The following is a 24,111-nucleotide window of genomic DNA, read 5'->3' as shown; positions in this document are numbered from 1 at the left end:
CCACCAATCGCGGGGATTAAAGGTGTGCTTCCCTCTCTGCTTGTCCTGCCTCCGAGGGGAGGGAGGGTCTGCGGCGGCGCCAATGAACTCACAGCTTGGGGAAGCTCTCGGCCAATGCGCCTGTGCGGAGCTGGGAATGCTGAGCTCCGAGGGGCCGGACCAAACTGAGGGCGCGGCGGGCGCTGCTGCCGCTGGAGTTCTTCTGGGGAACGGAAAGCTTGACCGGAGACCCTGGAGGGAGAAGGGTCTGAGCCCTTAAGCAGGTGAGGTCCGTGCGGACGCGTGGGCTTGGGAGCGGAGGCGCGAGTTCCTTCCGGGGAAGTGCGGCAGGCCCCGGGGACTGTGTCCCGGAGGGGTCGTCTATCCCAGGTGGAAATAGGAGCTGCCGCCTGTGGACCCTGATCATCCCCGTCTTGTCCACCCTCGCAAAATTCCCTCACGGCCTCTGAGAGCCGGAACTTGACATGGCTGCGTTGGTTTAGTGTCTTAGCCAGTGCTTTTTACCTTCTTGTCTCTGATTGTTTTAAAAGATTTTATTTATTGAATTTAGAGAGAGGAGAGAGAGAAAGGATGGGGGTAGGAGTCGGGTTGTTTCTCGTATTTTGAGGTCTCGAACCAGGGACTTCAGCGTTCCAGGTCCAGGCTTTATGCACAGCGCCACCACAGGTGAGGCCTTGTCTGAAATGTTTGATCCTTATTCCCCCAACCTCCCGCAAAAAAATAAAATCATCATCCTTATTTATTATTTATCATCCTTATTTGTTATGTTAAAAAGTATAAGATACAGAAAGGTGAAACTATTTGTCTAAGGTCACATACAAAATGAGATTCGTTTCAGAAAAGCTTATTGAATACAAAATATGTGCCTAAGAGAGTGAGGGATACCTGTAGAAGTAAGTACATGTTATAATAGCCCCTTAACCTCAAGTGTTTGCAATTCATTTGAAAAAAAAAACCACACAAGTATGTTTGTTTTCATATATAAACATCAGGGTTTACTTGCTGCCTTACTCTTTTATTTCTTTGGGGTGGGTTGTTTGTTTTCCCTTTTGTTTTTTATTCTGCTTTACCTTTTTTTTTTTACTTTTTTTTTTCTTTTTTAGATTTTTTAAAATTTATTCATTTTTTTAGAGAAGGTGGGGGAGAGAGGGGGGGGGGGAGAGAGAGAGAGAGAGAAGGGGAGGGGGAGGAGCAGAAATCATCAACTCCCATATGTGCTTTGACCAGGCAAGCCCAGGGTTTCGAACCGGCAACCTCAGGGTTCCAGGTTGACGCTTTATCCACTGTGCCATCACAGGTCAGGCTCCTCTTTTTTTTTTGACAGAGACAGAAAGAGGGATAGATAGGGATAGACAGGAAGGGAGAGAGATGAGAAGCGTCAGTTCATCGTTGTGGCTCCTTAGTTGTTCATTGATTGCTTTCTCATATGTGCCTTGACCATGGGCCTTCAGCAGACCGAGTAACCCCTTGCTCGAGCCAGTGACCTTGGGTCCAAGCCGGTGAGCTTTGCTCAAACCAGATGAACCTGTGCTCAAGCTGGCGACCTCGGGGTCTCAAACCTGGGTCCTCCATGTCCCAGTCTGATGCTCCATCCACTGCGCCACTGCCTAGTCAGGCTGCCTTACCTTTTTAAAAAAAAAGATTTTATTTATTCATTTTACAGAGGAGAGAGAGAGAGAGAAAAGGGTAGAAAAATCAGGAAGCATCAACTCCCTTATGTGCCTTGACCAGGCAAACCCAGGGTTTTGAACTGGCGACATCAGCATTCCAGGTTGTCACTTTATCAGCTGTGCCACCAGCAGTCAAGGTCTGCCTTATTCTTTTAATACCAACCAATTAGTTCTTTGAGAAATGGAGTCTCTTCATTTGTTTTTGTTTTTTAAGTCAGTACAGGTATACATAGTTTTAAATATCAAGCAGTACCAAAAGGGTAAAAATTCAAAATAAGCCTGACCTGTGGTGGCACAGTGTATAAAGCATTTGCTTAGAAGCTGAGGTCATCGGTTGGAAACCCTGGACTTGCCTGGTCAAGGCACATACAGGAGTCCATATTTCCTGTTCCTACCACTCCCCACCACCTTTCTCTCTCCTCTCTCTAAAATCAGTAAATTAAAAAATCTTTTAAAAAATGAAAAATAGCTTCTGCCCCATTTTTTCCTTTCCCTGTTCCTAATTCCTAGAGGTAGAAAGGCAGCTCATAATCATTAATACTGGTGGAGTTTCTTCCACCCCAAACATTTGTCTTTGAGTTGTAATAAAATTATCTGACATTTGTAGACCACAGAGGTGCATGTTTATTCTTTTCTGTTAGGGTCAGGCTGCAACAAGAATAAGTTTTTAATTCCCTAAACAGACATGGCAGTGGATGGGGCAAGCTAGGGCGAAAGATTGTTTGCCCAGTGTACTGGATGATGGGCAAAAACCAGGTATGGCCTGACCAGGCAGTGGTGCAGTGTATAGAGCGCCGGACTGGGGTGCGGAGGACCCAGGTTCGAGACCCCGAGGTCGCCAGCTTGAGCGTGGGCTCATCTGGCTTGAGCAAAAGCTCACCAGCTTGGACCCAGGGTCGCTGGCTTGAGCAAGGGGACTCGGTCTGCTGAAGGCCCACGGTCAAGACACATATGAGAAAGCAATCAATGAACAACTAAGGTGTCGCAACGAAAAACTGATGATTGATGCTTCTCATCTCTCTCCGTTCCTTTCGTCTGTTCCTATCTATCCCTCTCTGACTCTCTCTTGGTCCCTGTAAAAAAAACCAAAAAACAAAAAACCAGGTATGGGTGAAATTTCTGGGTCTTTGACAAAGTTGATAATCTACATGAAGAATCAGAGATCAACAGAGGTCATAAAAAGTGTCACAATCTTAGGGATTGAGTGACCCCTTTCACAGAATTTAAACATCTTTTGGAATGGAGCTTTTCCTTCCTACATGGAGAGCAGTTTATAGAGTGTACCTTATCTCTAAGTATGTTTCAGCCCCTGATTTGGGGGCCAGCAGGAATCATGCTGAAATAAATACTTATGACCCAGACTATCTTTAAATGCTTCAGCATAAACAAATAAAAACACATTAATTTATTATTATTTTGTTTTGTTTTGTTTTTTAGAGAGAGAGAGAGGGACAGACAGACATAAAGGGAGAGAGATGAGAAGCATCAACCCATAGTTGTGGCACCTTAGTTGTTGATTGCTTTCTCATATGTGCCTTGACTGGGGGTTCTAGCTGAGCTAGTGACCCCTTGCTCAAGCCAGTGACCTTGGGGTCATGTCTATGATCCCACACTCAAGCCGAAGGCCCTGTGCTCAAGCTGTTGAGCACATGCTCTAGCCAGAGGAGTCCATGCTCAAGAGCCCATGCTCAAGCTGATCACCTAGGGGTTTCGAATGGGGGTCCTCTGTGTCCCAGGCTGATGCTCTATCCACTGTGCCACCACGTGGTTAGGCACTTTATTAATATTAATTTTAAAAGTTATGGCATTCTCAACATAGGACGTTTCGAGTTTACAATGCTTACTACCATCAAAACTTTAAAAAATTGCGATGTGAGTGTTTCAGCTTACGCCATTAGCATCGTACTTATGTACTACATGGACAAACTAGTATGGTTGTGCACAGTGGCAGAACACGCAGTATTCTTTTTCTGTGGCTTAGTTGTGTTTTTATGTTCTAGATTGTGATTTTACAACTGGGTTAGGATAGGTGAGTGACTGACTTAGGCTAGGGTGTGTTTCGACTTATACCGTAATTTGGGTTACATCACTATTGTAGGAACGGAACTGTTATAATCCAAGGACCCCCTGTATTGATTTTAGAGACAGGAGAGAGGGTGTGGAGAGGAGCAGAAAGCATTCACTCATAGTAGTTGCTTCTTGTATGTGCTTTGACTGGGCAAGCCTGGGGTTTTGAACAGGCAGCCTCAGCATTCCAGGTCAATGCTTTACTCACTGTGCTATTACAGGTCAGGCAAAACACATATAAATTTAAAATAAATTCATTGGGTGAGATAGATAAAACAAAAGTGGTAGAAATCTCACTAATGTTTGTTGAAGATGAATGAAGGATACATGGATAATCCTTGTACTATTCACTCTACTTTGGTGTGTGTTTGAAAGTTTTCATTAAAACAAAAAAAGCCTACATATTGGAGCTCTTTCATAGAACTTCCTGGAAGAATATGTACCAAACTAGTAATATGGTTTTCAGAGAGAAGGGGAGGGGACCAAGATTGGGAGTGGGGTCAATCTAGATACCCCTTTTTTAATTACCTGTGTAATTAAAAAAATTTAAATTTGTAATAGTAAGCTATCATGAGACTATGGATGATGTAGTCCCGCAAAATTTACAATTGTGAACCTGAATCCTTTAGACTCAGATCCCAAATGGCGCAGTGGGAGATGCTGCAGAATCTTGACAGCCCATTCCAGGATCAGCTGCACCAGCTCTACACAAATAGCCTTCTGCCGGTGGACATTCGACAGTATTTGGCTGTCTGGATTGAAGACCAGAACTGGTGAGGCCCTCAAAAAGTTGGGGGATAGGGAATGAGGAAAATGGTTTCTTTTGCTGAGCCCCCACGATCCTGGAGTCACCAAAGGCAGGAAGGGGTTTGAAGTCCTCAAGACAGTATCTACCCTGCAGAGAGACTAATCTTTGTCATTCCTGGTCCCCAGGCAGGAAGCTGCAATGGACAATGATAATTCCAAGGTTAACATGCTATTCTTCCACTTCTTGGACCAACTAAAGTATGAGTGTGCCCGCTGCAGCCAAGACCCTGAGTGCTTGTTGCTGCAGCATAACTTGCGAAAATTCTGTCGGGACATTCAGGTACTTGGAGGAGCTGGGAATACAAAGTAGGAATGGGAGCTGTAAAGGAGTATGGTTTTGGATATGAAACAGGACCTGGGGGTGCAAAGGGACAGGGGCAGATCTAGGAAAAGGGTAACAGAGTCTGGATTATTGGGGTCACTGGCAGAGAGAAGGCCAGTGTTTAGGTGAACCTGTTGGGAAGAGGCTATGGTTTGGGGACCAGTGGTGAAAAAGGGAAGGGCTAGGGACCCTGAAGGAGGGGAAAGTACCAAGTCACTGGTAGGAAGGTTTATTTATTGATGGCAGTTGAGTTCAGTCGATTCTCTCTCTCTTCCTCCTGCAGGCCTTACCTCAGGGTCCTATGCAGTTAGCTGAGACGATCTTTAATCTCCTTCTGGAAGAAAAAAGAATTCTGATCCAGTCTCAAAGGGCTCAATTGGTGAGCCCAATTTGCTGATAATATTGAAAGTTCCTGAGAGGGACCATGAAAAGGCCTCAGGAAATTTGTCTCAGAATAAGATCCCCTGATAGCCTGTTGTATAATTTCAGGCATGGATTTTAGAGATAAAAGACCAGAGTTGAATGTGCTTAGAGCCCTGGCTGAATAGCTTGGTTGGTTGAAGCATGGTCCCAAAGCACAGAGGTTGCCAGTTTGATCCTGGTCAGGGCACATACAGAAACAGCTATTCCTGTCTTTTTCCTGCTCTCTCCCTTCCTCTCTAAGATCAATAAAATAAACATTAAAAAAATAATGTGCTTAGAGCCTCTTATTTCAGGAGCAAGAAGAACCAGCCCTCGAAGCACCTGTAGAGAGCCAGGAGCATGAGATTGAATCCCGGATTCTGGAATTAAGGGCTATGATGGAGGTTGGTAGATGTGGCAAGAGTCGGTGGGCAGGACTCAGTCTGCCTCCTCCCATAGAAGCACCCTCATGTGGGTCTCATCCCTGCTACAGAAGCTGGTGAAATCCATCAGCCAATTGAAAGATCAGCAGGATGTCTTCTGCTTCCGATATAACATCCAGAAGCAAGGTAGGAAGCACACTGAGGGATGAGAGAAAGACATGTGCCTGCTGGCAGACCAGGGATGGAAGAGAGCTCAAGGGAAAAGCCCCAGTAAACTGTAATCACCTTTGGCTACGCCTCACTGGCTACAGTCCTGCTGCCAAGCAAAGCTAGCAGTGTCAGGGTTGGTTGTGGAAGTTGGGTTGGAGGTGTGGCGGTGGCTAGTGAATGTTAGAGGACATGCATGGGAAACTGCCTTAACAGATAGAGTGGGCTTCTGTTCAAGCACAACTTTCATAATTTGCCTGAGGGTCTAGAGATACCTGTGCTTTGCTTTGGTTCCGCTTGTCCCTTCAGAATTCCCCCTTTCTGACTCTGACTGAGATTTGGGTCAGGAAGGCAAGGGAAAGGAGCCCTAGGTCTGTGCACGTGTCTCACTTCCTATACCTGCTATTCAGTGAGGACATCTTCTTTGGAGCCCCATCAGACTAGACAGCAGCAACTTCTGCAGGAAACTCTCAATGAACTGGACAAAAGGAGAAAGGTGGGAGGCAAAGGACAGAGGGAGTGGGCAGCAGGGAACTGGGGAAAATGAAGGACCTGGAAGCCCTGGTCTCTTAGCCTTGGCTTCTTGATCCCTTTATCCCCAATTGGATGGTGGAGGGTGATAGTGAGAAGTGCTCAGCTATCACTTATTCTTCCTTAGGAGGTCCTGGATGCTGCCAGAGCACTGCTAGGCCGATTAACTACCCTAATTGAGCTACTGCTGCCCAAGTTGGAGGAGTGGAAAGCCCAGCAGCAGAAAATGTGCATTGGAGCCCCCCGAGATGAGAGGTCGGAACTTCTTCAGCTAGAAAAGTGGTAAGAGACACCTCCCCACCCTCATGCTCACCCAGCTCTATTCCTGGCCACACCCTGTGCTTTGTAAATTGTAATGCCCCAAATATAGCATTCTATATTCTTTTTTTTTGTAATGCCCCGAATATAGCATTCTATAGTTCTTTTTTTTTTTAATAAATAAATTTTTATTTTAATGGGATGACATCAATAAAACAGGGTACATATATTTACATATATTCAAAGAAAACATGTCCAGGTTATCTTGTCATTCAATTCTGTTGCATACCCATCACCCAAAGTCAGATTGTTCTCCATCACCTTCTATCTAGTTTTCTTTGTGCCCCTCCCCCACCCCTTCCCCCTCTCCCTCCTTCCCTCCCCCTGCCCCCCATAACTACCACACTCTTGTCCATGTCTCTTAGTCTCATTTTTATGTCACACCAATGTATAGAATCCTGCAGTTTTTGTTTTTTTCTGATTTACTTATTTCACTCTATATAATGTTATCAAGATCCCACCATTTTGTTATAAGTAATCTGATGTCATCATTTCTTATGGCTGTATAGTATACCATGGTATATATGTGCCACATCTTCTTTATCTAGTCTTCTATTTTTTTTTTTTACAGTGATTAAAGCCTTTAAGCAAACTCTTGGCCCATACAGCAAGAATCCATAAAAGAGTAAAGAGCTATTATTGTTCTTAATTTTTGTTCTCCAGAATGATCCCAGATTCCTTATCTAACAAGTGTACTCTGCTCTTCATTCTCACCACCCAGGAAGCCCAGAGCCCGTCCTTTTTAACCATCTGAGAAATGTAGCTTCTACTTTTTGTTGTGCACTGAATACAAAGCAAAAAAAGAGAAAATGACTTATTACCTTACTACCCAGATGTAGCTGCTGTAACTTTTTTTAAAGAAGATTTTATTTATTGATTTTATAGAGAGAGGAGGGGTGTGGAGCAAGAAGTATCAACTCATAGTTGCTTCACTTTAGTTGTTCATTATTTGCTTTTTGCTTGTTGTATATGCCTTGACCAGGCAAGCCCAAGCTCTATTCACTGAGCTACCACAGGCCAGGCACTCTTTTCTTTTTACTGTAATGTTATTATTATTATTATTATTATTACTACATTTTGACAGAGAGAGAGTCAGAGAGAGGGACAGATAGGGACAGACAGACAGGAAGGGAGAGAGATGAGAGGCATCAATTCTTCATTGCAGCACCTTAGTTGTTCATTGATTGCTTTCTCATATGTGCCTTGATGGGGGGCTACAGCAGAGTGAGTGACCCCTTGCTCAAGCCAACGACCTTGGGCTCAAGCTAGCGACCTTGGGCTCAAGCCAGTGACCATGGAATCATGTCTATGATCCCATGCTCAAGCTGGTGAGCCCCCACACAAGCCCGATGAGCCCACACTCAAGCTGGCGACCTCGGAGTTTCAAACCCGGGTCCTTCATGTTCCAGTGCAACTCTCTGTCCACTGTGCCACCACCTAGTCAGGCTACTGTAACATTATTAAACATAAATTGAATCATACTGTTCATACTATTTTGAGACTTGTGGACTTGGTTGTTTTTTTTTAAACTTAGCAGTAAATTATAATATTTATTCATATTACTCTTGATGGCTGCATCCTAGTTCCCTATATGAAGATAACATAAATTAATTAATGAACTCTTATTTTTGGACATTTAGCTTTTTTAATTTCCTGATATTTTTTCAGTACACTTTATTTTATATTAATTTTATTGTGATGTAAGAACAAAGGAATTGTACTTTAACATACATGAAAAATACCTACTGTTTTAAATTATTTTCTCATGAGGAAATTCATTATAATTTAAACTATTGAAAATATACCATAACTAGCCTGACCTGTGGTGGCGCAGTGGATAATGCGTCGACCTGGAAATGCTGAGGTCGCCGGTTCGAAACCCTGGGCTTGCCTGGTCAAGGCACATATGGGAGTTGATGCTTCCAGCTCCTCCCCCCTTCTCTCTCTCTGTCTCTCTCTCTCCTCTCTAAAAATGAATAAAGAAAAAAAAAATATACAAGAAAATATACCATAACTATTCAAGTAGGTTGAAAACAGGTATATAGACCTTCAGATACATGATGAGTATTTAAATTATTTAAATAGCCTGATCAGATGGTGGCGCAGTAGACAGGGCGTTGGACTAGGATGCAGAGGACTCAGGTTCGAGACCCGAGGTCGCCAGCTTGAGCACAGGCTCGTCTGGTTTGAGTAAAGCTCACCAGCTTGAGCCCAAGGTTGCTGGTTAGAGCAAGGGGTCACTCGGTCTGCTGTAGCTCCCTGGTCAAGGCACATATGAGAAAGCAATCAATGAATAACTAAGGTGCTGCAACAGGGAATTGATGCTTCTCATCTCTTTCCCTTCCTGTCTGTTACTGTCTGGCCCTATCTGTCTCTGTCTCTGTCACACACACAAAATAAATAAATAAATAAAATTATTTAAATAACCTCTTTATTTATATTCCTAATTATATTTGTAATATAAATTGCCAGAAGTAGTATTTTTTAAAGATTTTTAAAAATTTATGTATATTAGAGAGAGAGAGAGAGAGAGAAGGGAGGAGGAGCAGAAAACGTCAGTTTCCATATGGGCCTTGACCAGGCAAGTCTAGGGTTTTGAACCAGCGACCTCAACATTCTTGGTCAACGTTTTATCCACTGTGTCACAACAGGTCAGGCAAAAGTGGTATTTCTGAGTTAAAGTGTGTACCTTTGCTCGCTGGCGGTAATGGTGTTATTGTGCTGATTTTTTGTTTGTTTCACTGTTTTTTGGGGGGGGGGTTGTGACAGAGACAGAGTAGGAGAGAGGGACAGATAGGGACAGACAGACAGGAAGGGAGAGAGATGAGAAACATCAATTCTTTGTTATGCCTCCTTAGTTGTTCATTGATTGATTTCTCATATGTGCCTTGACTGGGGGTCTACAGCAGACCGAGTGACCCCTTGTTTGAGCCAGCGACCTTGGGTCCAAGCTGGTGAACCTTGCTCAATCCAGATGAGCCTGTGCTCAAGCTGGCGACCTCAGGGTCTCAAACCTGGGTCCTCTGAATCCCAGTCTGACGCTCTACCCACTGCATCACCACCTGGTCAGGCTGTTTCACTGTTTTTAATAAAAATATCTGTATTGCTTTTAATGATTATAAATATAATGTATACCAATTGAAAAAACTTCAGACAACTTAGAAAAGAAAGTAAAAATTATTCATCTGTATAATCTGATCACCCAGTGGTACCCTCTATTAGTGCTTTTACATACTTTTTCCAGATTTTCCCTATGCAAATGCATAAAAGTACACTGTTTGGTTGATTGATTGATTGATTTTGGGAGTACAGGGAGTCCTTGGGTTACAACACAGTTCCATTTCTACGACAGTGATGTAACCGAAGTTTTGATGTAAGTCAAAACACACTCTAGCATAAGTCACTTACCTATCTTAACCCAGTTGTAAAATCATAATCTGGAACATAAAAACACAACTAAGCCACAGAAAAAGGAAAAAGACATAAATATACTATATTGTACTGTATTAACAAAAAAAATAACAAAAAATGATAAAGCCGAAATGTGTCTCAATTATTTAAAGTTTTTATGGGAGTGAGCATCGTAAACTCAAAACGTTGTATGTTAGGACTGTTGTAACCCGAGGACCCTCTGTACATTTAAATTTTTTTTTTTAAGGGGGAGTATGGGAGATAGACTACCACATGCAACCCAACCAAGATCCACCCAGCAACCTCTATCTGGTGCTGATGCTCAAATCAATGAATCAACCAAGCTATCCTCAGTGCTCAAACCAGTTGAGCTACTGACTACAAGAGGGGAAAAGAGAAAGAAGGGGAAGAGGGAGGGGAAGAGAAGCTGATGGTCACTTCTCATGTGTGCCCTGACTAGGCATCAAACCCGGGACAACTGCATGCCAGGCCAACATTCTATCCACTGAGCCAACTGGCCGGGGCCAGAGTGTACGTTTATTAAAGTTGGGGACAGTGATACAGGAAGGGCTTGGTGGGGCTGCTTTGGGTCTCTAGAAAGTGACAGGAAAGAAATGAGCCAAGGTGGGGCCGTGTGGACTCACTGAAAAGTCTGAGTTAAGGGGGCTTTAGAGACAGTGTCAGGAGTAGGCAAAGGTAGAGCTGCCACTGCCCATTGCTCCCCTGGTTGCAGGTCTCTAGTGGGGACCCTTAGAGTTTAGCAGATGCATGCCTGAGAGGAAAGAAAGGCCCACGAGAGGGAGAGTGTCAAAAAGACATCTATTTTATTTATTGATTGATTGATTTTTATTTTTTTACAGAGACAGAGAGTAAGTCAGAGGGATAGACAGGGACAGACAGGAACAGAAAGAGATGAGAAGCATCGATCATAGTTTTTCATTGTGCGTTGCAACACCTTAGTTGTTCATTGATTGCTTTCTCATATGTGCCTTGACTGCGGGCCTTCAGCAGACCGAATAACCCCTTGCTGGAGCCAGTGACCTTGGGTTCAAGCTGGTGGGTTTTTGCTCAAACCAGATGAGCCCGCACTCAAGCCGGCGACCTCAGGGTCTCGAACCTGGGTCCTCTGCATCACAGTCCGACGCTCTATCCACTGCGCCACCGCCTGGTCAGGCGAAAAAGAGACATCTATTTTAAACAGAAGTCAAATCATATATCTAGTCTGACTAGCAATGGATAAAGTGTCAGGAACACTGAAGTCCCAGATTTGAAACCCTGAGGTCACCAGCTTGAGGGCAGGCTTCCCTGCCTGAGCGTAGGGTCTTTGGCTTGAGTGTGAGATCATCAACATGATCCTGTGGGCACTGGCTTGAGCCAAAGATTGCTGGCTTGAAGCCCAAGGTCGCTGGCTTGAGTAAGGGGTCACTGGCTTTGCTGGAGCCGCCGGGTCAAGGCACATAGGAGAAAGTAATCAATGAACAACTAAGGTGCCACAACTATGAATTGATGCTTCTTATCTCTCCCTTCCTGTCTCTCTCTCTCTCTCTAAAAAAGAAAAATACATGTCTATACTATCGTAATTTTTAAAGTTTCAATATTTTTGGACATTTTTCCAGTTAAATATTTGAGCCTATATCATTATTTTTAATGGTTGCATAGTATTTCATGATGTGACTATGCAATCATTTACATACTTAACACCAATTGTTTCTAATTTTTCTATTACAAATAACAAAGCCATGAGCTTCCTGGTACATTTGTCTTTGTCCATTTATCTAATTATTTCCTTAGGATATATCTTAGAAATGGAATACTACAAAATGTATGCACATTTCTTGAGGCTTTTTTTTTTTTTTTTTTGTATTTTTCTGAAGCTGGAAACGGGGAGAGACAGTCAGACAGACTCCTGCATGCGCCCGACCGGTCCACCCAGCACGCCCACCAGGGGCGATGCTCTGACCCTCCGGGGCGTCGCTCTGCTGCGACCAGAGCCACTCTAGCGCCTGGGGCAGAGGCCAAGGAGCCATTCCCAGCGCCCGGGCCATCCTTGCTCCAATGGAGCCTCGGCTGCAGGAGGGGAAGAGAGAGACAGAGAGGAAGGAGGGGGTGGGGGTGGAGAAGCAAATGGGCGCTTCTCCTATGTGCCCTGGCCGGGAATCGAACCCGGGTCCCCCGCACGCCAGGCCGTCGCTCTACTGCTGAGCCAACCGGCCAGGGCCTCTTGAGGCTTTTTAAAAGATAGTTCCAAACTGCTATCCCAATTTGTTTGTTTATAGGTAGTGTATGATTATTTTCCTGTCACCACATTGCCTATTATTACTTTTCTTTTTTTAACATTTTTTTATTTATTCATTTTTAGAGAAGAGAGAGAGACAGAGAGAAGGGGGGAGGAGCTGGAAGCATCAACTCCCATATATGCCTTGACCAGGCAAGCCCAGGGTTTTGAACCGGCAACCTCAGCATTTTCAGGTTGATGCTTTATCCACTGCGCCACCACAAGTCAGGCATGCCTATTATTACTTTTTTTATAGAGACAGTAAAGTATAGAAGTCTATATGAGCTGTGTAGCCAGACTGCCTGGGATTACATACAACTTCATTCCTTACTAGTTTTATGACATTGAGCAAGTCACTTAACTTTTCTGTGTCTCAGTTTTTTTGTTTTTTTTAAATAAATTTTTATTAATTTTAATGGGGTGACATCAATATATCAGGGTACATATGTTCAAAGAAAACATGTCCAGGTTATCTTGTCATTCAATTATGTTGCATACCCATCACCCAAAGTCAGATTGTCCTCCATCACCTTCTATCTAGTTTTCTTTGTGCCCCTCCCCGTTCCCCTCTCCCTCCCTCTCCTCCCCCCCCCACCACCACACTCTTGTCCATGTCTCTTAGTCTCATTTTTATGTCCCTCCTATGTATGGAATCATGCAGTTCTTAGTTTTTTCTGATTTACTTATTTCACTCCGTATAATGTTGTCAAGATCCAACCATTTTGTTGTAAATGATCCAATGTCATCATTTCTTATGGCTGAGAAGTATTCCATAGTGTATATGTGTGTAAAGCCAGCGGCCACAGCCAGGGCCACCATCAAAGCAGCCCGGCTCTTGCAGGTTCGCATTGGATTCGGACAGTCGGTAAAGAAACAACGGAGCCACAAACTGGTGGGCCATAGTCTTTAATCCTAGCTTGCCCCCGGCGGGCAAGTAAAAACACACACTGGGCTCCAAAACCCAATCACATTCAGTGCTCACAAAGCCACTGACTTATCCGAGTTTCCTAGAATCAAAGGTTTCTAGCTCACCCGCCTTATTCTCCTCAGTTCCCCATCTCCTTCCTTATCCCAGATACAAACTCTGTACAAACTGGCATCTCACTCAGCACTCCGCCATCTTGGCTGCTTCTCCTGGCCTACTCCACATGGCCTCCTTCTGCTCTGCTCTCTCCTCTAATCATCCCAGGAACCAAGAGTGCAAGCTCCCGCTCCGTCCCCATTTTATAGTGTAGAAATCCAAACTCTTAATCCAATATACAAAATAGGGAAGTCTCTAATACAAAGTCACTTCTCTGAGGCATGATTGAATTGTACCACCCCACATCAAAAAAGGGTGGGAAAGGCTTAATCCCAAAACCAAGCCCCAGGCTACAAGGATTCTGCCTGCCCAGAGAGACACACATTAATATCACCTGGGCAACGGCCTCCACGTGGGCAGCACCACTTTAACAAAGTGAGCATAATACATTTTATCTGCCCAACAATGTGCCACATATTCTTTTTTTTTTTTTTTTTTCATTTTTCTGAAGCTGGAAATGGGGAGGCAGTAAGACAGACTCCCGCATGCGCCCGACCGGGATCCACCCGGCATGCCCACCAGGGGGTGATGCTCTGCCCCTCTGGGGCGTCGCTCTGTTGCATCCAGAGCCATTCTAGCGCCTGAGGCAGAGGCCACAGAGCCATCCCCAGCGCCCGGGCCATCTTTGCTCCAATGGAGCCTTGGCTGCGGGAGGGGAAGAGAGAGACAGAGAGGAAGGAGAGGGGGAGGGGTGGAGAAGCAGATGGGTGCTTCTCCTGTGTGCCCTGGCCGGGAATCGAACCTGGGACTCCTGCACGCCAGGCCCACGCTCTACCGCTGAGCCAACCGGCCAGGGCCCCACATATTCTTTATCCAGTCATCTGTTGAAGGGCTTTTTGGTTGTTTCCATGTCTTGGCCACTGTGAACAATGCTGCAATGAACATGGGGCTACATGTGTCTTGACGTATCAATGTCTCTGAGTTTTGTAGGTATATAACCAGTAGAGGGATTGCTGGGTCATAAAGTAGTTCTATTTTCAGTTTTTTGAGGAACCACCATACTTTCTTCCATAATGGTTGTACTACTTTGCAGTCCCACCAACAGTGAATGAGGGTTCCTTTTTCTCCACAGCCTCTCCAACAATTGCTATTACCTGTCTTGTTGATAATAGCTAATCTAACAGGTGTGAGGTGGTATCTCATTGTAGTTTTGATTTGCATTTCTCTAATAACTAATGAAGATGAGCATCTTTTCATATATATGTTGGCTGTTTTGTATTTCTTCCTGGGAGAAGTGTCGGTTCATGTCCTCTTCACATTTTTTTATTGGATTGTTTGTTTGTTTGTTGTTGAGTTTTATGAGTTCTTTGTATATTTTGGGTATTAGGCCCTTATCTGAGCTGTTGTTTGAAAATATCATTTACCATTTAGTTGGCTGTCTGTTTATTTTGTTGTCAGTTTCTCTTGCTGAGCAAAAACATCTCAGTCTGATGTGGTCCTGTTCATTTATCTTTGCCTTCAATTCTCCTGCCTTTGGAGTCAAATTCATAAAATGCTCTTTAAAACCCAGGTCCATGAGTTTAGTACCTATGTTTTCTTCTATGTACTTTATTGTTTTAGGTCTTATATTTAGGTCTTTGATCCATTTTGAATTAATTTTAGTACAAGGGGACAAACTGTAGTCGAGTTTCATTCTTTTGCATGTGGCTTTCCGGTTTTCCCAGCACCATTTGTTGAAGAGGCTTTCTTTTCTCCATTGTGTGTTGTTGGCCCCTTTATCGAAAATTATTTGACCATATATATGTGGTTTTATTTCTGGAATTTCTATTCTGTTCCATTGGTCTGAGTATTTTTCTGCCAATATGCTGTTTTGATTGTCATGGCTCTATAATATAGTTTGAAGTCAGGTATTGTAATGCCCCCAGCTTCATTCTTTTCCTTTGGATTGTTTTGGCTATTCGGGGTTTTTATAGTTCCATTGTATCTCAGTTTTATTATCTGTAAAATGGGGATAACAATAGTACCTACTCACCAGGGTTGTTGTAAGGATTAAGTGCATTAATCTGTGTAAAGCACTTAGAATAAATAGTACATATCTAGCATCATATGAAAGTTAGTGCTTTTTTTTTTAATGATTTTTAAATTTTTATTTTATTTTATTTTTTTATTTTTTTTATTTTTATTTTTTGTATTTTTCTGAAGCTGGAAACGGGGAGAGAGAGTCAGACAGACTCCTGCATGCGCCTGACCGGGATCCACCCGGCACGCCCACCAGGGTCAATGCCGGGACCAGAGCCACTCTAGCGCCTGGGGCAGAGGCCAAGGAGCCATCCCCAGCGCCCGGGCCATCTTTGCTCCAATGGAGCCTCGGCCGCAGGAGGGGAAGAGAGAGACAGAGGGGAAGGGGGAGTGGAGAAGCAAATGGGCGCTCCTCCTATGTGCCCTGGCCAGGAATCGAACCTGGGTCCCCCGCACGCCAGGCCAGCGCTCTACTGCTGAGCCAACCGGCCAGGGCCTTTAATGATTTTATTTATTGATTTTTAGAGAGAGGAGAGAGAGAGAGAAAAGGGAGGGAGGAACGGGAAGCATCAACTTTTAGTAGTGCTTCCAGTATGTACCTTGACTGGGCAAGCCCAGGGTTTCAAACTGCGGCAACCGCAGGTCAGGATGAAAGTTAGCTTTATTATGTTAATTTTTACCAGTTTTGAATGTGAAAGTGGCTTTGATATTCATTTCTTGGTTTATGAATCATGTTGAATAAACAGTGCTTCCTGGATTCTTTTTGTGTTCCAGTTTCTAAGTCTCCACATAGTTAAAGGGGAGCTTTTAGAGCGTGTTTGGGGGCTCCAGAGAACTCATGGATTCTCTCTCCTTTGGCTTCTATCACTCAGGTTCACAGATGGAGCAAAACTGTTGTTTCATCTGCAGCAGCTGCTGAAGGAGCTGAAGGGATTGAGTCACCTGGTTAGCTATGACAATGACCCTCTAACCCAAGGGGTGGACCTGCAGAAGGCTCAAGTTACAGAACTGCTACAGCGTCTGCTCCACAGGTTTAGAGGCCAGAGAGGGACCTCTAGGGAGGTCAGAGGGAAGGAACAAGAGGAGCCCTTCTTACCAGTGCTGAGCTATATAGTCTCTCCATTTTTTTCTTCCCAGAGCCTTTGTTGTAGAAACCCAGCCCTGCATGCCTCAAACTCCCCATCGACCCCTCATCCTCAAGACTGCGAGCAAGTTCAGTGTCCGAACAAGGTTGGCATTTCAGAATTCATTCCTGATTCCTTTTTCCAGACCTGGCACTGTTTGCTTTCTGTCTTTACAAATCTTCCCACTCTTGGTTGTTTCTTCTCTTTCATTGATTTTTTTAAAGAGAGGAAGGGAAAAAGAAACACCAAAGTGTTGTCCCACCCATTAATGCATTCATTGGTTGATCCTTGCATGTGCCCTGACCCAGGATCTAACCCGCAATCTTGGCGTATGGAGACAACACTCTGACCAACTGAGCACCCTGCTAGTGTTTTCCTCTTTTCTCCTCAATCTACCTCTTCTAATATCTTTCCTTATCTTTTTCAAATGTCTGGTCTATCCAAGGAGTTTCTCCTATCCACTTCTCTTCTCCCCAGGCTGCTGGTGAGACTCCAGGAAGGCAATGAATCACTGACTACAAAAGTCTTTATTGACATGTAAGTTGGAGCAAGTGCAAGGTAGGACCAAGGCATGGCCAGAATGTGGGCTGGTGGTACAGAGAAGACACCTTCTCACAAAAAGGCTCTGAGGCTGTGTTTTTCCCTCTTCGCTTCCTACCTCATAGAAATAATAAGTCATCCCTTTTGTTGAACACTTGCTATGTGACATGCAGCTTGTCTAATACTCATTTAATTGTTGGGGAACCCCAAGAGTTACATATTATCAACGCACCATTCAAACTAGAAAACAGGCTCAGGCCTGACCTGTGGTGGCGCAGTAGATAAAGCGTCGACCTGGAAATGCTGAGGTTGCCGGTTCGAAACCCTGGGCTTGCCTGGTCAAGGCACATATGGGAATTGATGCTTCCAGCTCCTCCCCCCTTCTCTCTCTATCTCTGTCTCTTTCTCCTCTCTGTCTCTCTCTCTCCCCCTCTCTCTCCTCTCTAAAAATGAATAAATAAAAAAAAAGAAAGAAAGAAGAAAACAGACTCAGAGAGATGATGTGTCTTATGCAAGGCCACATAGCTAGTGAGCTACAGATTTGAGTTTTAACTCAGGTCTGTCTCATCCCAAAGACCAAATTCCTAACTTCTACACTGTTTTCCTTACCAGTGATTTATTTTTTCTTGTATTTCTTTTCAGGAATCCTCCTCAATTACAAGGGTGGGTACCTGACAAAGAAGCTGCAAACGCTTGTGCACTGCATGAGCTGCACAACCACCTGCGGCAGCCCTGCCGGGGCCCAGACGAGGAGGAGCTTGATTTGGGTGGTGTACAAGCAGCGGGAGGTTGGGGTAGTCTGAAGTAAAGTGGAACTTCCAGTTGTTTTCCTGCTGACTGTTAGGATAACTCTGTTTTTGTTTTTCATATATCTTTTTTCTCCTGGAATAGCTTCCGGAAGTTCAACATTCTGACCTCAAATCAGAAAACTTGGACCCCCGAGAAAGGGCAGAGTCAGGGCTTAATTTGGGACTTCGGTTACCTGGTAAGAAGGGCTGGTAGCTTAAATTTCTAGTCCAGTGGAACGGGCTGAGGCAAGTTCCCAGGTTTTGGGAAGTCTTGAAGGCAGAATGGGTCCCAGGGATGCTGAGGTCCCTCCTCTGGCATTCTTTCTCCCTCCCCTCTATTTTACAGACTCTGCAGGAACAACGATCGGGTGGTTCAGGAAAGGGCATCAATAAGGTAAGTCCTGGACAAAGGATTGGAGGGTAGGAGGAAGCTGCCAAAGGGCCCTCTGACTGCTGTGTCTTTGCTGTCCCAGGGTCCTCTGGGTGTGACGGAAGAGTTGCACATTATCAGCTTCATGGTCAAATACACCTACCAGGGTCTGAAGCAGGAACTGAGAGTGAGTGAAAGTGGAGGGCAGGGAGAGATGAAGCAGATCTGGGAGAAGATATAAGGAGGGATTAAATCGAAACCTCTTGGGGTGAAATGTGACCCATTGCCCCTACCAAATGTCTAAAGCTAGAATCATCACAGCCTCTTCTGTGATTCCTGTTTTCTCCCCAGACAGACACCCTCCCTGTGGTGATTATTTCTAATATGAATCAACTCTCAATTGCCTGGGCCTCAGTTCTCTGGTTCAATCTGCTCAGCTCAAACCCCCAGGTAGGAGGTAGAGCCAACGGGTAAAGGGTGGTGAGGAAGGGTGTGGAGGCTTGGTGTGAGGATGCTGCTCTGAGCCATCCTGTCCTCCTCCCACACCTACAGAATCAGCAGTTCTTCTCCAGCCCTCCAAAGGCCCCATGGAACTTGCTGGGCCCTGCTCTCAGTTGGCAGTTCTTCACCTATGTTGGCCGAGGCCTTGACCGGGACCAGCTGAACATGCTGAAGGGCAAGCTGTTTGGTACAGATCTTTTTTTCTTTCGGCCCCAGCCTTCTGTTCTTTCCATCTCAGGATCCCTGGCCTTGCCTCCTTCCATCATCTGAACTGCCTTTCTGCCCACAGGGCAGAACTCTGGGAATGAGGGTACATTGTTGTCCTGGACTGACTTCACAAAGGTAATAATACCCTGCATCCAGGGCAGCTAGATCCTAGCTTCCAGTCCAAACACCTGCCCCTCCCCTATCATTCCTCCCCACACCAAGGGCAACTCCGTATTTCTTCCTGCCTTTCCATTCCTCCTTCAGCGAGAGAACCCCCCTGGAAAGTTACCATTCTGGACATGGCTAGACAAAATTCTGGACCTGGTACATGACCACCTAAAGGATCTCTGGAATGATGGGTAAGACCTTGGTCAGCCTCCCTCTCCCCAAGCCCAGCTGACTTTCTGGGCTTGAAAATGGACGCTAGGCGCCTTCATGTGGCAAATAGGAGAGAGAGCAAAAATTGGTGCGAGGTCACACACACTGACATTTGCAATAATAGTTGGATCCACTATTTGTCAAGTATCTCTTGTGTTCCATCCAGAGCATGCTGGTGTTTTCATGAATTCTCTCATATAATCCTTACAACCATGCTGAGTGGTGGGTGTTGCCACCCTTGTTTCAAGTGAGGAAACTAAGTCTCAGAGAAATTAGAGAACTTACCCAAGGGGTCAAGATGGGATTCACACCCAGGCCTGTTTGACCCAAGCCTATGCTTTTTCTTTTCTATTTTGTGTGTGTGTGTGTGTGTGTGTGTGTGTGTGTGTGTGTGTCAGAGACAGAGAGAGGGACAGACAGGGAGAGAGATGAGAAATATCAGTTCTTTGTTGCGGTTCCTTAGTTGTTCATTGACTGCTTTCTCATATGTGCCTTAACGGGGGCTACAGCACAGTGAGTGACCCCTTGCTCAAGCCAGCGACCCCGTGCTCAAGCTGGTAAGCCTGCGCTCAAGCTGGCGACCTTGGGGTTTCAACCTGGCTCCTCTGTATTTCAGCGTGACACTCTATCCACTGTGCCACCACCTAGTTGGGCAAGCCTATGCATTTTCCACCATACTATCTGCCCATTAGTACAGTACTTTTTTGCCTTTTACAAAGTGCTTTCATCTATATGGCCTCACTGAATTCTCACACCTCTTCCAACCCTGGGAGGTGGGTATTGTCAGTGAAGTGAAGTGACTTGGCCACAATGAAACACTTTGTAAGTGGCAGAACCAAGGCCACAAGCTGGCATTCTCTCCCTGTCCAAGAAATCGGTGCAGGGAGGCAGGAGGGTCTCTCAGCTGCTTTCTCTGCTCTAGACGCATCATGGGCTTTGTGAGCCGGAGCCAGGAGCGCAAGTTGCTAAAGAAGACCGTCTCTGGTACCTTTCTACTGCGCTTCAGTGAGACAACGGAAGGGGGCATTACCTGCTCCTGGGTGGAACACCAGGATGATGGTCAGCTGCTCTGCTCTACAGTCCCCACAACCTCTCCTTTCTGCCCCTCTGCCAGTCCTTGGTTTCCCCAGCTCCGTCCTGAATCCCTCAGCCAGTCTAGGAGTGGGAAACTCCCAGACCCAGCCTCTTCTCTCAAGCTCACCTGTTCCTATATCCACTCTCTAGATAAGGTGCTCATCAACTCTTTGAAGCCGTTTACCAAGGATGTGCTGCAGTCACTCCCACTGACCAAAATCATCTGCCACTACCAGCTGCTCACTGAGGAGAACATACCTGAGAATCCACTTTGCTTCCTCTATCCCCGAATCCCTCGGGATGAGGCTTTTGGGTGCTACTGCGAGGACAAAGGTGAGAGTCACTGACGTAGTTCACTGGTACATTGCAGGCATCTGCCGCAAACCCAGCTCTTTCCTTACAGACATGGGGAAACCAGTATCCAGAGAAGGTAAGGGATTTGTTCATGGGACACTCTTAGTTATTATGGAGATATGACGGTCACAACCATTGGTCTGTGTCTTGTCCACTGACCTCCCCACCTCTTGTGTGTGTCCCCCACAGTTAATCTTCAGGAACGAAGGAAATACCTGAAACATAAGCTCATTGTGGTCTCCAATAGGTGAGATGTGAACTCTTCGCCCAGCCTCCCTAACCCTTTATGGCTGACATAGTGAACCAACGCTGGCCAAGTCTCTGGCCTTCTACTCACCCATACTCTCTAGTCCACCAGGTTTTTCGCTGTTCTTCTAGTCTCTTTCTTCTCTGTTTTCCTGCTGCCATCCTTAGTTTGTCTCCACAGGGATTCCCTGATAAGAATAGTTATAATCACTGATGTTAATAGACATCTACTTGATGCCAAAATTTGTACTAGATACTTTTAGAACATTTTTTAAAAATTTAATCCTTAAGAGAATCTATGTGAGTAGTATACTAATAGAAAGATTTATTGAAAGTTTATTATGTACTAGGCCAAAAGCTTCATGTTCGTTTTCCCATTTATTGAATGTTCATAAGAGTTCTGTGAGGCAGACACTGTTGGTATTACTGTTTTTAGCCGAGGAAACTGATGTGTAGCATAGTGAAGTGGTATGCTCACGGTCCATGGCTGCTAAATGACCCAGGTCTATCAGATATCAAAGCCCTGCTTTTAACCATCCTCCTGCCTCTCAAGGATTATTGGGTATTGTTGTTCCCATTTCACAGATGACCAATCTGAGGTTCAGTGAAGTTAGTTAACTTACCTAAGGTTACCCTGCTAGTAAATGATAGGATTCAAACTCTGGCAAGCCTGACTGCAAAGCCTAAGCTCTTAAGCCCTCTGCTCTGCTGCCTTCTTAGACTAGAAAGGTAACCTCTGCTTTCTCTACCGTTCCCCACTTTTACCTAAACAACTGAGCCCTCCCCTTTGTCTGTGTTGGGGTATTCAGACAGATGGATGAGCTACAACAACCACCGGAGCCTAATCTGGAGCCAGAACTGGAGTCATTAGAGCTGCCCCCAGGGCTGGCACCAGGGCCAGAGCCAAGGCTAGGCCTGGAGCTAGGGCCACTGCTGAATGCAGGGCTGGATCTGGGGGCACCACTGGAGTCCACGCTGGAGCCCACACTAGGCGCAATATCACAAAGAGTACCAGAGCCAAACCCAGGACCAGAACTGAAGCTGGAGACTGTTCTGAAGCCTATTTCACAGCCAGTGCTGGTGCCAGAGCCAGATTTACCCCATGATCTGAGACACTTGAACACTGAAGAAATGGAAAGTAAGTGATGAGATGGGGCTGGGAAGAAGGGATACCTTCCTTTTCCCAATGTCCCTCCCTCACCATTGCAGAAAAGGCCCAGATCTAAGCTCCTCATTGAAAAGGAGGCTCATTTCCTTGTGATTCCTTTTATTAGGAAATGTACACAGCGACCCGTGCCCCGCCTAAGTGCCCCCACAGGCCCTGTCCAGGTCTCTGCTGCCATCTCTCTCACTCTCCTTGCTGGGTTGGGAACTCCTTGCCTAAGATCAGGGCCTGACTTCTTTTTCTGGACTACCCAGTCTTCAGAAACAGTATGAAGATTGAAGAAATCATGCCAAATGGAGACCCACTATTAGCTGGCCAGAACACCATGGATGAGGCTTATGTCTTCCACCCCAGCCATTTCTACACTGATGGGCCCTTGACTCCTGACTACTAGGGATCTGTGTTTCTTCTCTTTCTATATCTTTTACCCCTACTCACCCCTTCATCATGATGTTTCTCTGCAAGGATGGGAAAGCAGGCATGTGCCCCTTTAAAGCTAGTTTAACCCAATGATATGGAGTGAGAGGTACAAGTATCATATAATATGAGTAAGGAGGGAGTACAGTGAATCAGAACAGATGTCGGCCATAGCTCTGGATAGAGTCCTGGAGGTTGCCTACAGTGCTGGGAGGTGTAGTGGTTTTAGGAATAGGCCCGGACAATTAGGAGATACTTGGAGGGCTCAGGATGTCACTTCTTTCCAGTATGGAAGGATTTCAACATTTTAATAGCTGGTAGAATTAACCTGATGCCCACTAGCATTGGCTCTCAGTGGAGAAATGACATAGGATAGGATTCCATTTCTCCCCTCATGTCTAGAATAACCTTTTCTTGTCTTCTACCCCTCCTGACTCAAGTCCCAAATTTCCTCTTTCCCTACAGGGACTGAGAGCTTTCTGCCTCAGCCACCATGTCAAGCTCCCCTCTGAGGAGGGGAGCAGGAGGTAATATCCACTTCTTACCAGTCTCCTCCCCTAACCCCCAAGCGGGCCACACCCATTTCTCCCCCCTAAAAAATTTACCCTGCCGGCTTAATGTCCCTGTGAAGCTTTGCACAATAACTTATTCTGCCTAGTCTCTACTCTCCCAATGCTTAGGAGACAGATCACTCCTGGAGGCCAGGGATGGTGTGGTTGCTGGGAATTTAGGAATTGTTTTTTTATAGTATAGCTAGAATTTGGTATTTTTACAGAGGAAGAGATGCCCTGGATCTTAGGCATTTCTCTATTAAGATATCATTCCTTTCTTTTGCACAATATATTGTTTACCTGAAAAGACAGTCTCTATTCCTTGGGCACAGACCTGGGCAAAGATCAAGTTCCTGGAACTTAGAACCTTGAAGGTTTATCATGGAGCTCTAGACAACCTTAGCCATTCCCAGAGAACCCCAGGTCAGCTGCTGTTGCTCTAAGATGTGCTTCTAGTAAAGCTTGAAATGTAATGAAAGTGAGGCCCTATGCATATAGCTGTTTCCTGCTTGGTATGTTAGAGCAGCGGTTTTCAACCTTTTTCATCTCATGGCACACATAAACTAATTACTAAAATTATGTGGCACACCAAAAAATAATTTTTGACAATCTGACCCAAAAAAGGTATAATTTTGATTGATTCACACCGGATGGCCGTTGTTGTGTTGGTTGTTGTCATTTTTTTATTTGACAACCTAAGGGAAAAGAGGTCAGTGCCCTTGACTAAATAGTCAAGCATTGCATGTTTTAAAAATCCTTATGGCACACTGGTTGAAAATTGCTGTGTGAGAGGAACAGTACTATTCAGAAAGACTGCTCTGAGCAGAAGTGGCTAATAAACTTTGTGCTGACCTGGAAGTGTTTTCCTCTTTGAAATTCTTTACTTCACTACTCATAAAAACTAATGTTCTTAAAGACACCAGCAGGTCATGTCAGCAAATGACATGTCACCAGGGATCAAGG

General features: G+C 45.1%; 1 protein-coding gene across 4 annotated transcripts; it reads left to right on the top strand.

Moving 5' to 3' along the window:
* The first annotated feature begins 98 nt into the window (after positions 1 to 98).
* STAT2 (signal transducer and activator of transcription 2) lies at positions 99 to 24,006 on the top strand. 4 transcript variants are annotated; one of them, XM_066369780.1, is made up of 24 exons: positions 102 to 263; positions 4,367 to 4,510; positions 4,671 to 4,824; positions 5,150 to 5,245; positions 5,586 to 5,672; positions 5,762 to 5,837; positions 6,269 to 6,354; positions 6,517 to 6,671; positions 16,306 to 16,464; positions 16,571 to 16,663; positions 17,035 to 17,094; positions 17,740 to 17,760; positions 17,989 to 18,082; positions 18,232 to 18,279; positions 18,359 to 18,442; positions 18,607 to 18,705; positions 18,808 to 18,943; positions 19,046 to 19,098; positions 19,228 to 19,322; positions 20,264 to 20,400; positions 20,566 to 20,748; positions 20,959 to 21,016; positions 21,825 to 22,153; positions 22,435 to 24,006. In XM_066369780.1, exons 2-24 carry the CDS (start codon positions 4,380 to 4,382, stop codon positions 22,572 to 22,574), a joined length of 2,574 nt encoding a protein of 857 aa, XP_066225877.1. In that variant the 5' UTR covers positions 102 to 263; positions 4,367 to 4,379; the 3' UTR covers positions 22,575 to 24,006. The 4 variants fall into 4 exon arrangements, 3 of the variants coding, with proteins under 3 accessions (XP_066225877.1, XP_066225875.1, XP_066225876.1); XM_066369778.1 differs by having other exon boundaries at positions 103 to 263; positions 5,583 to 5,672; XM_066369779.1 differs by lacking the exon at positions 102 to 263 and adding an exon at positions 531 to 666 and having other exon boundaries at positions 5,583 to 5,672.
* The last annotated feature ends 105 nt before the right edge of the window (positions 24,007 to 24,111 follow it).

This window comes from Saccopteryx leptura, chromosome 2, assembly GCF_036850995.1.
Source record: "Saccopteryx leptura isolate mSacLep1 chromosome 2, mSacLep1_pri_phased_curated, whole genome shotgun sequence".
NCBI lineage: Eukaryota > Metazoa > Chordata > Mammalia > Chiroptera > Emballonuridae > Saccopteryx > Saccopteryx leptura.
Note: the sequence above shows the minus strand (reverse complement) of the source record. Positions and strands in the feature narration are given on the sequence as shown.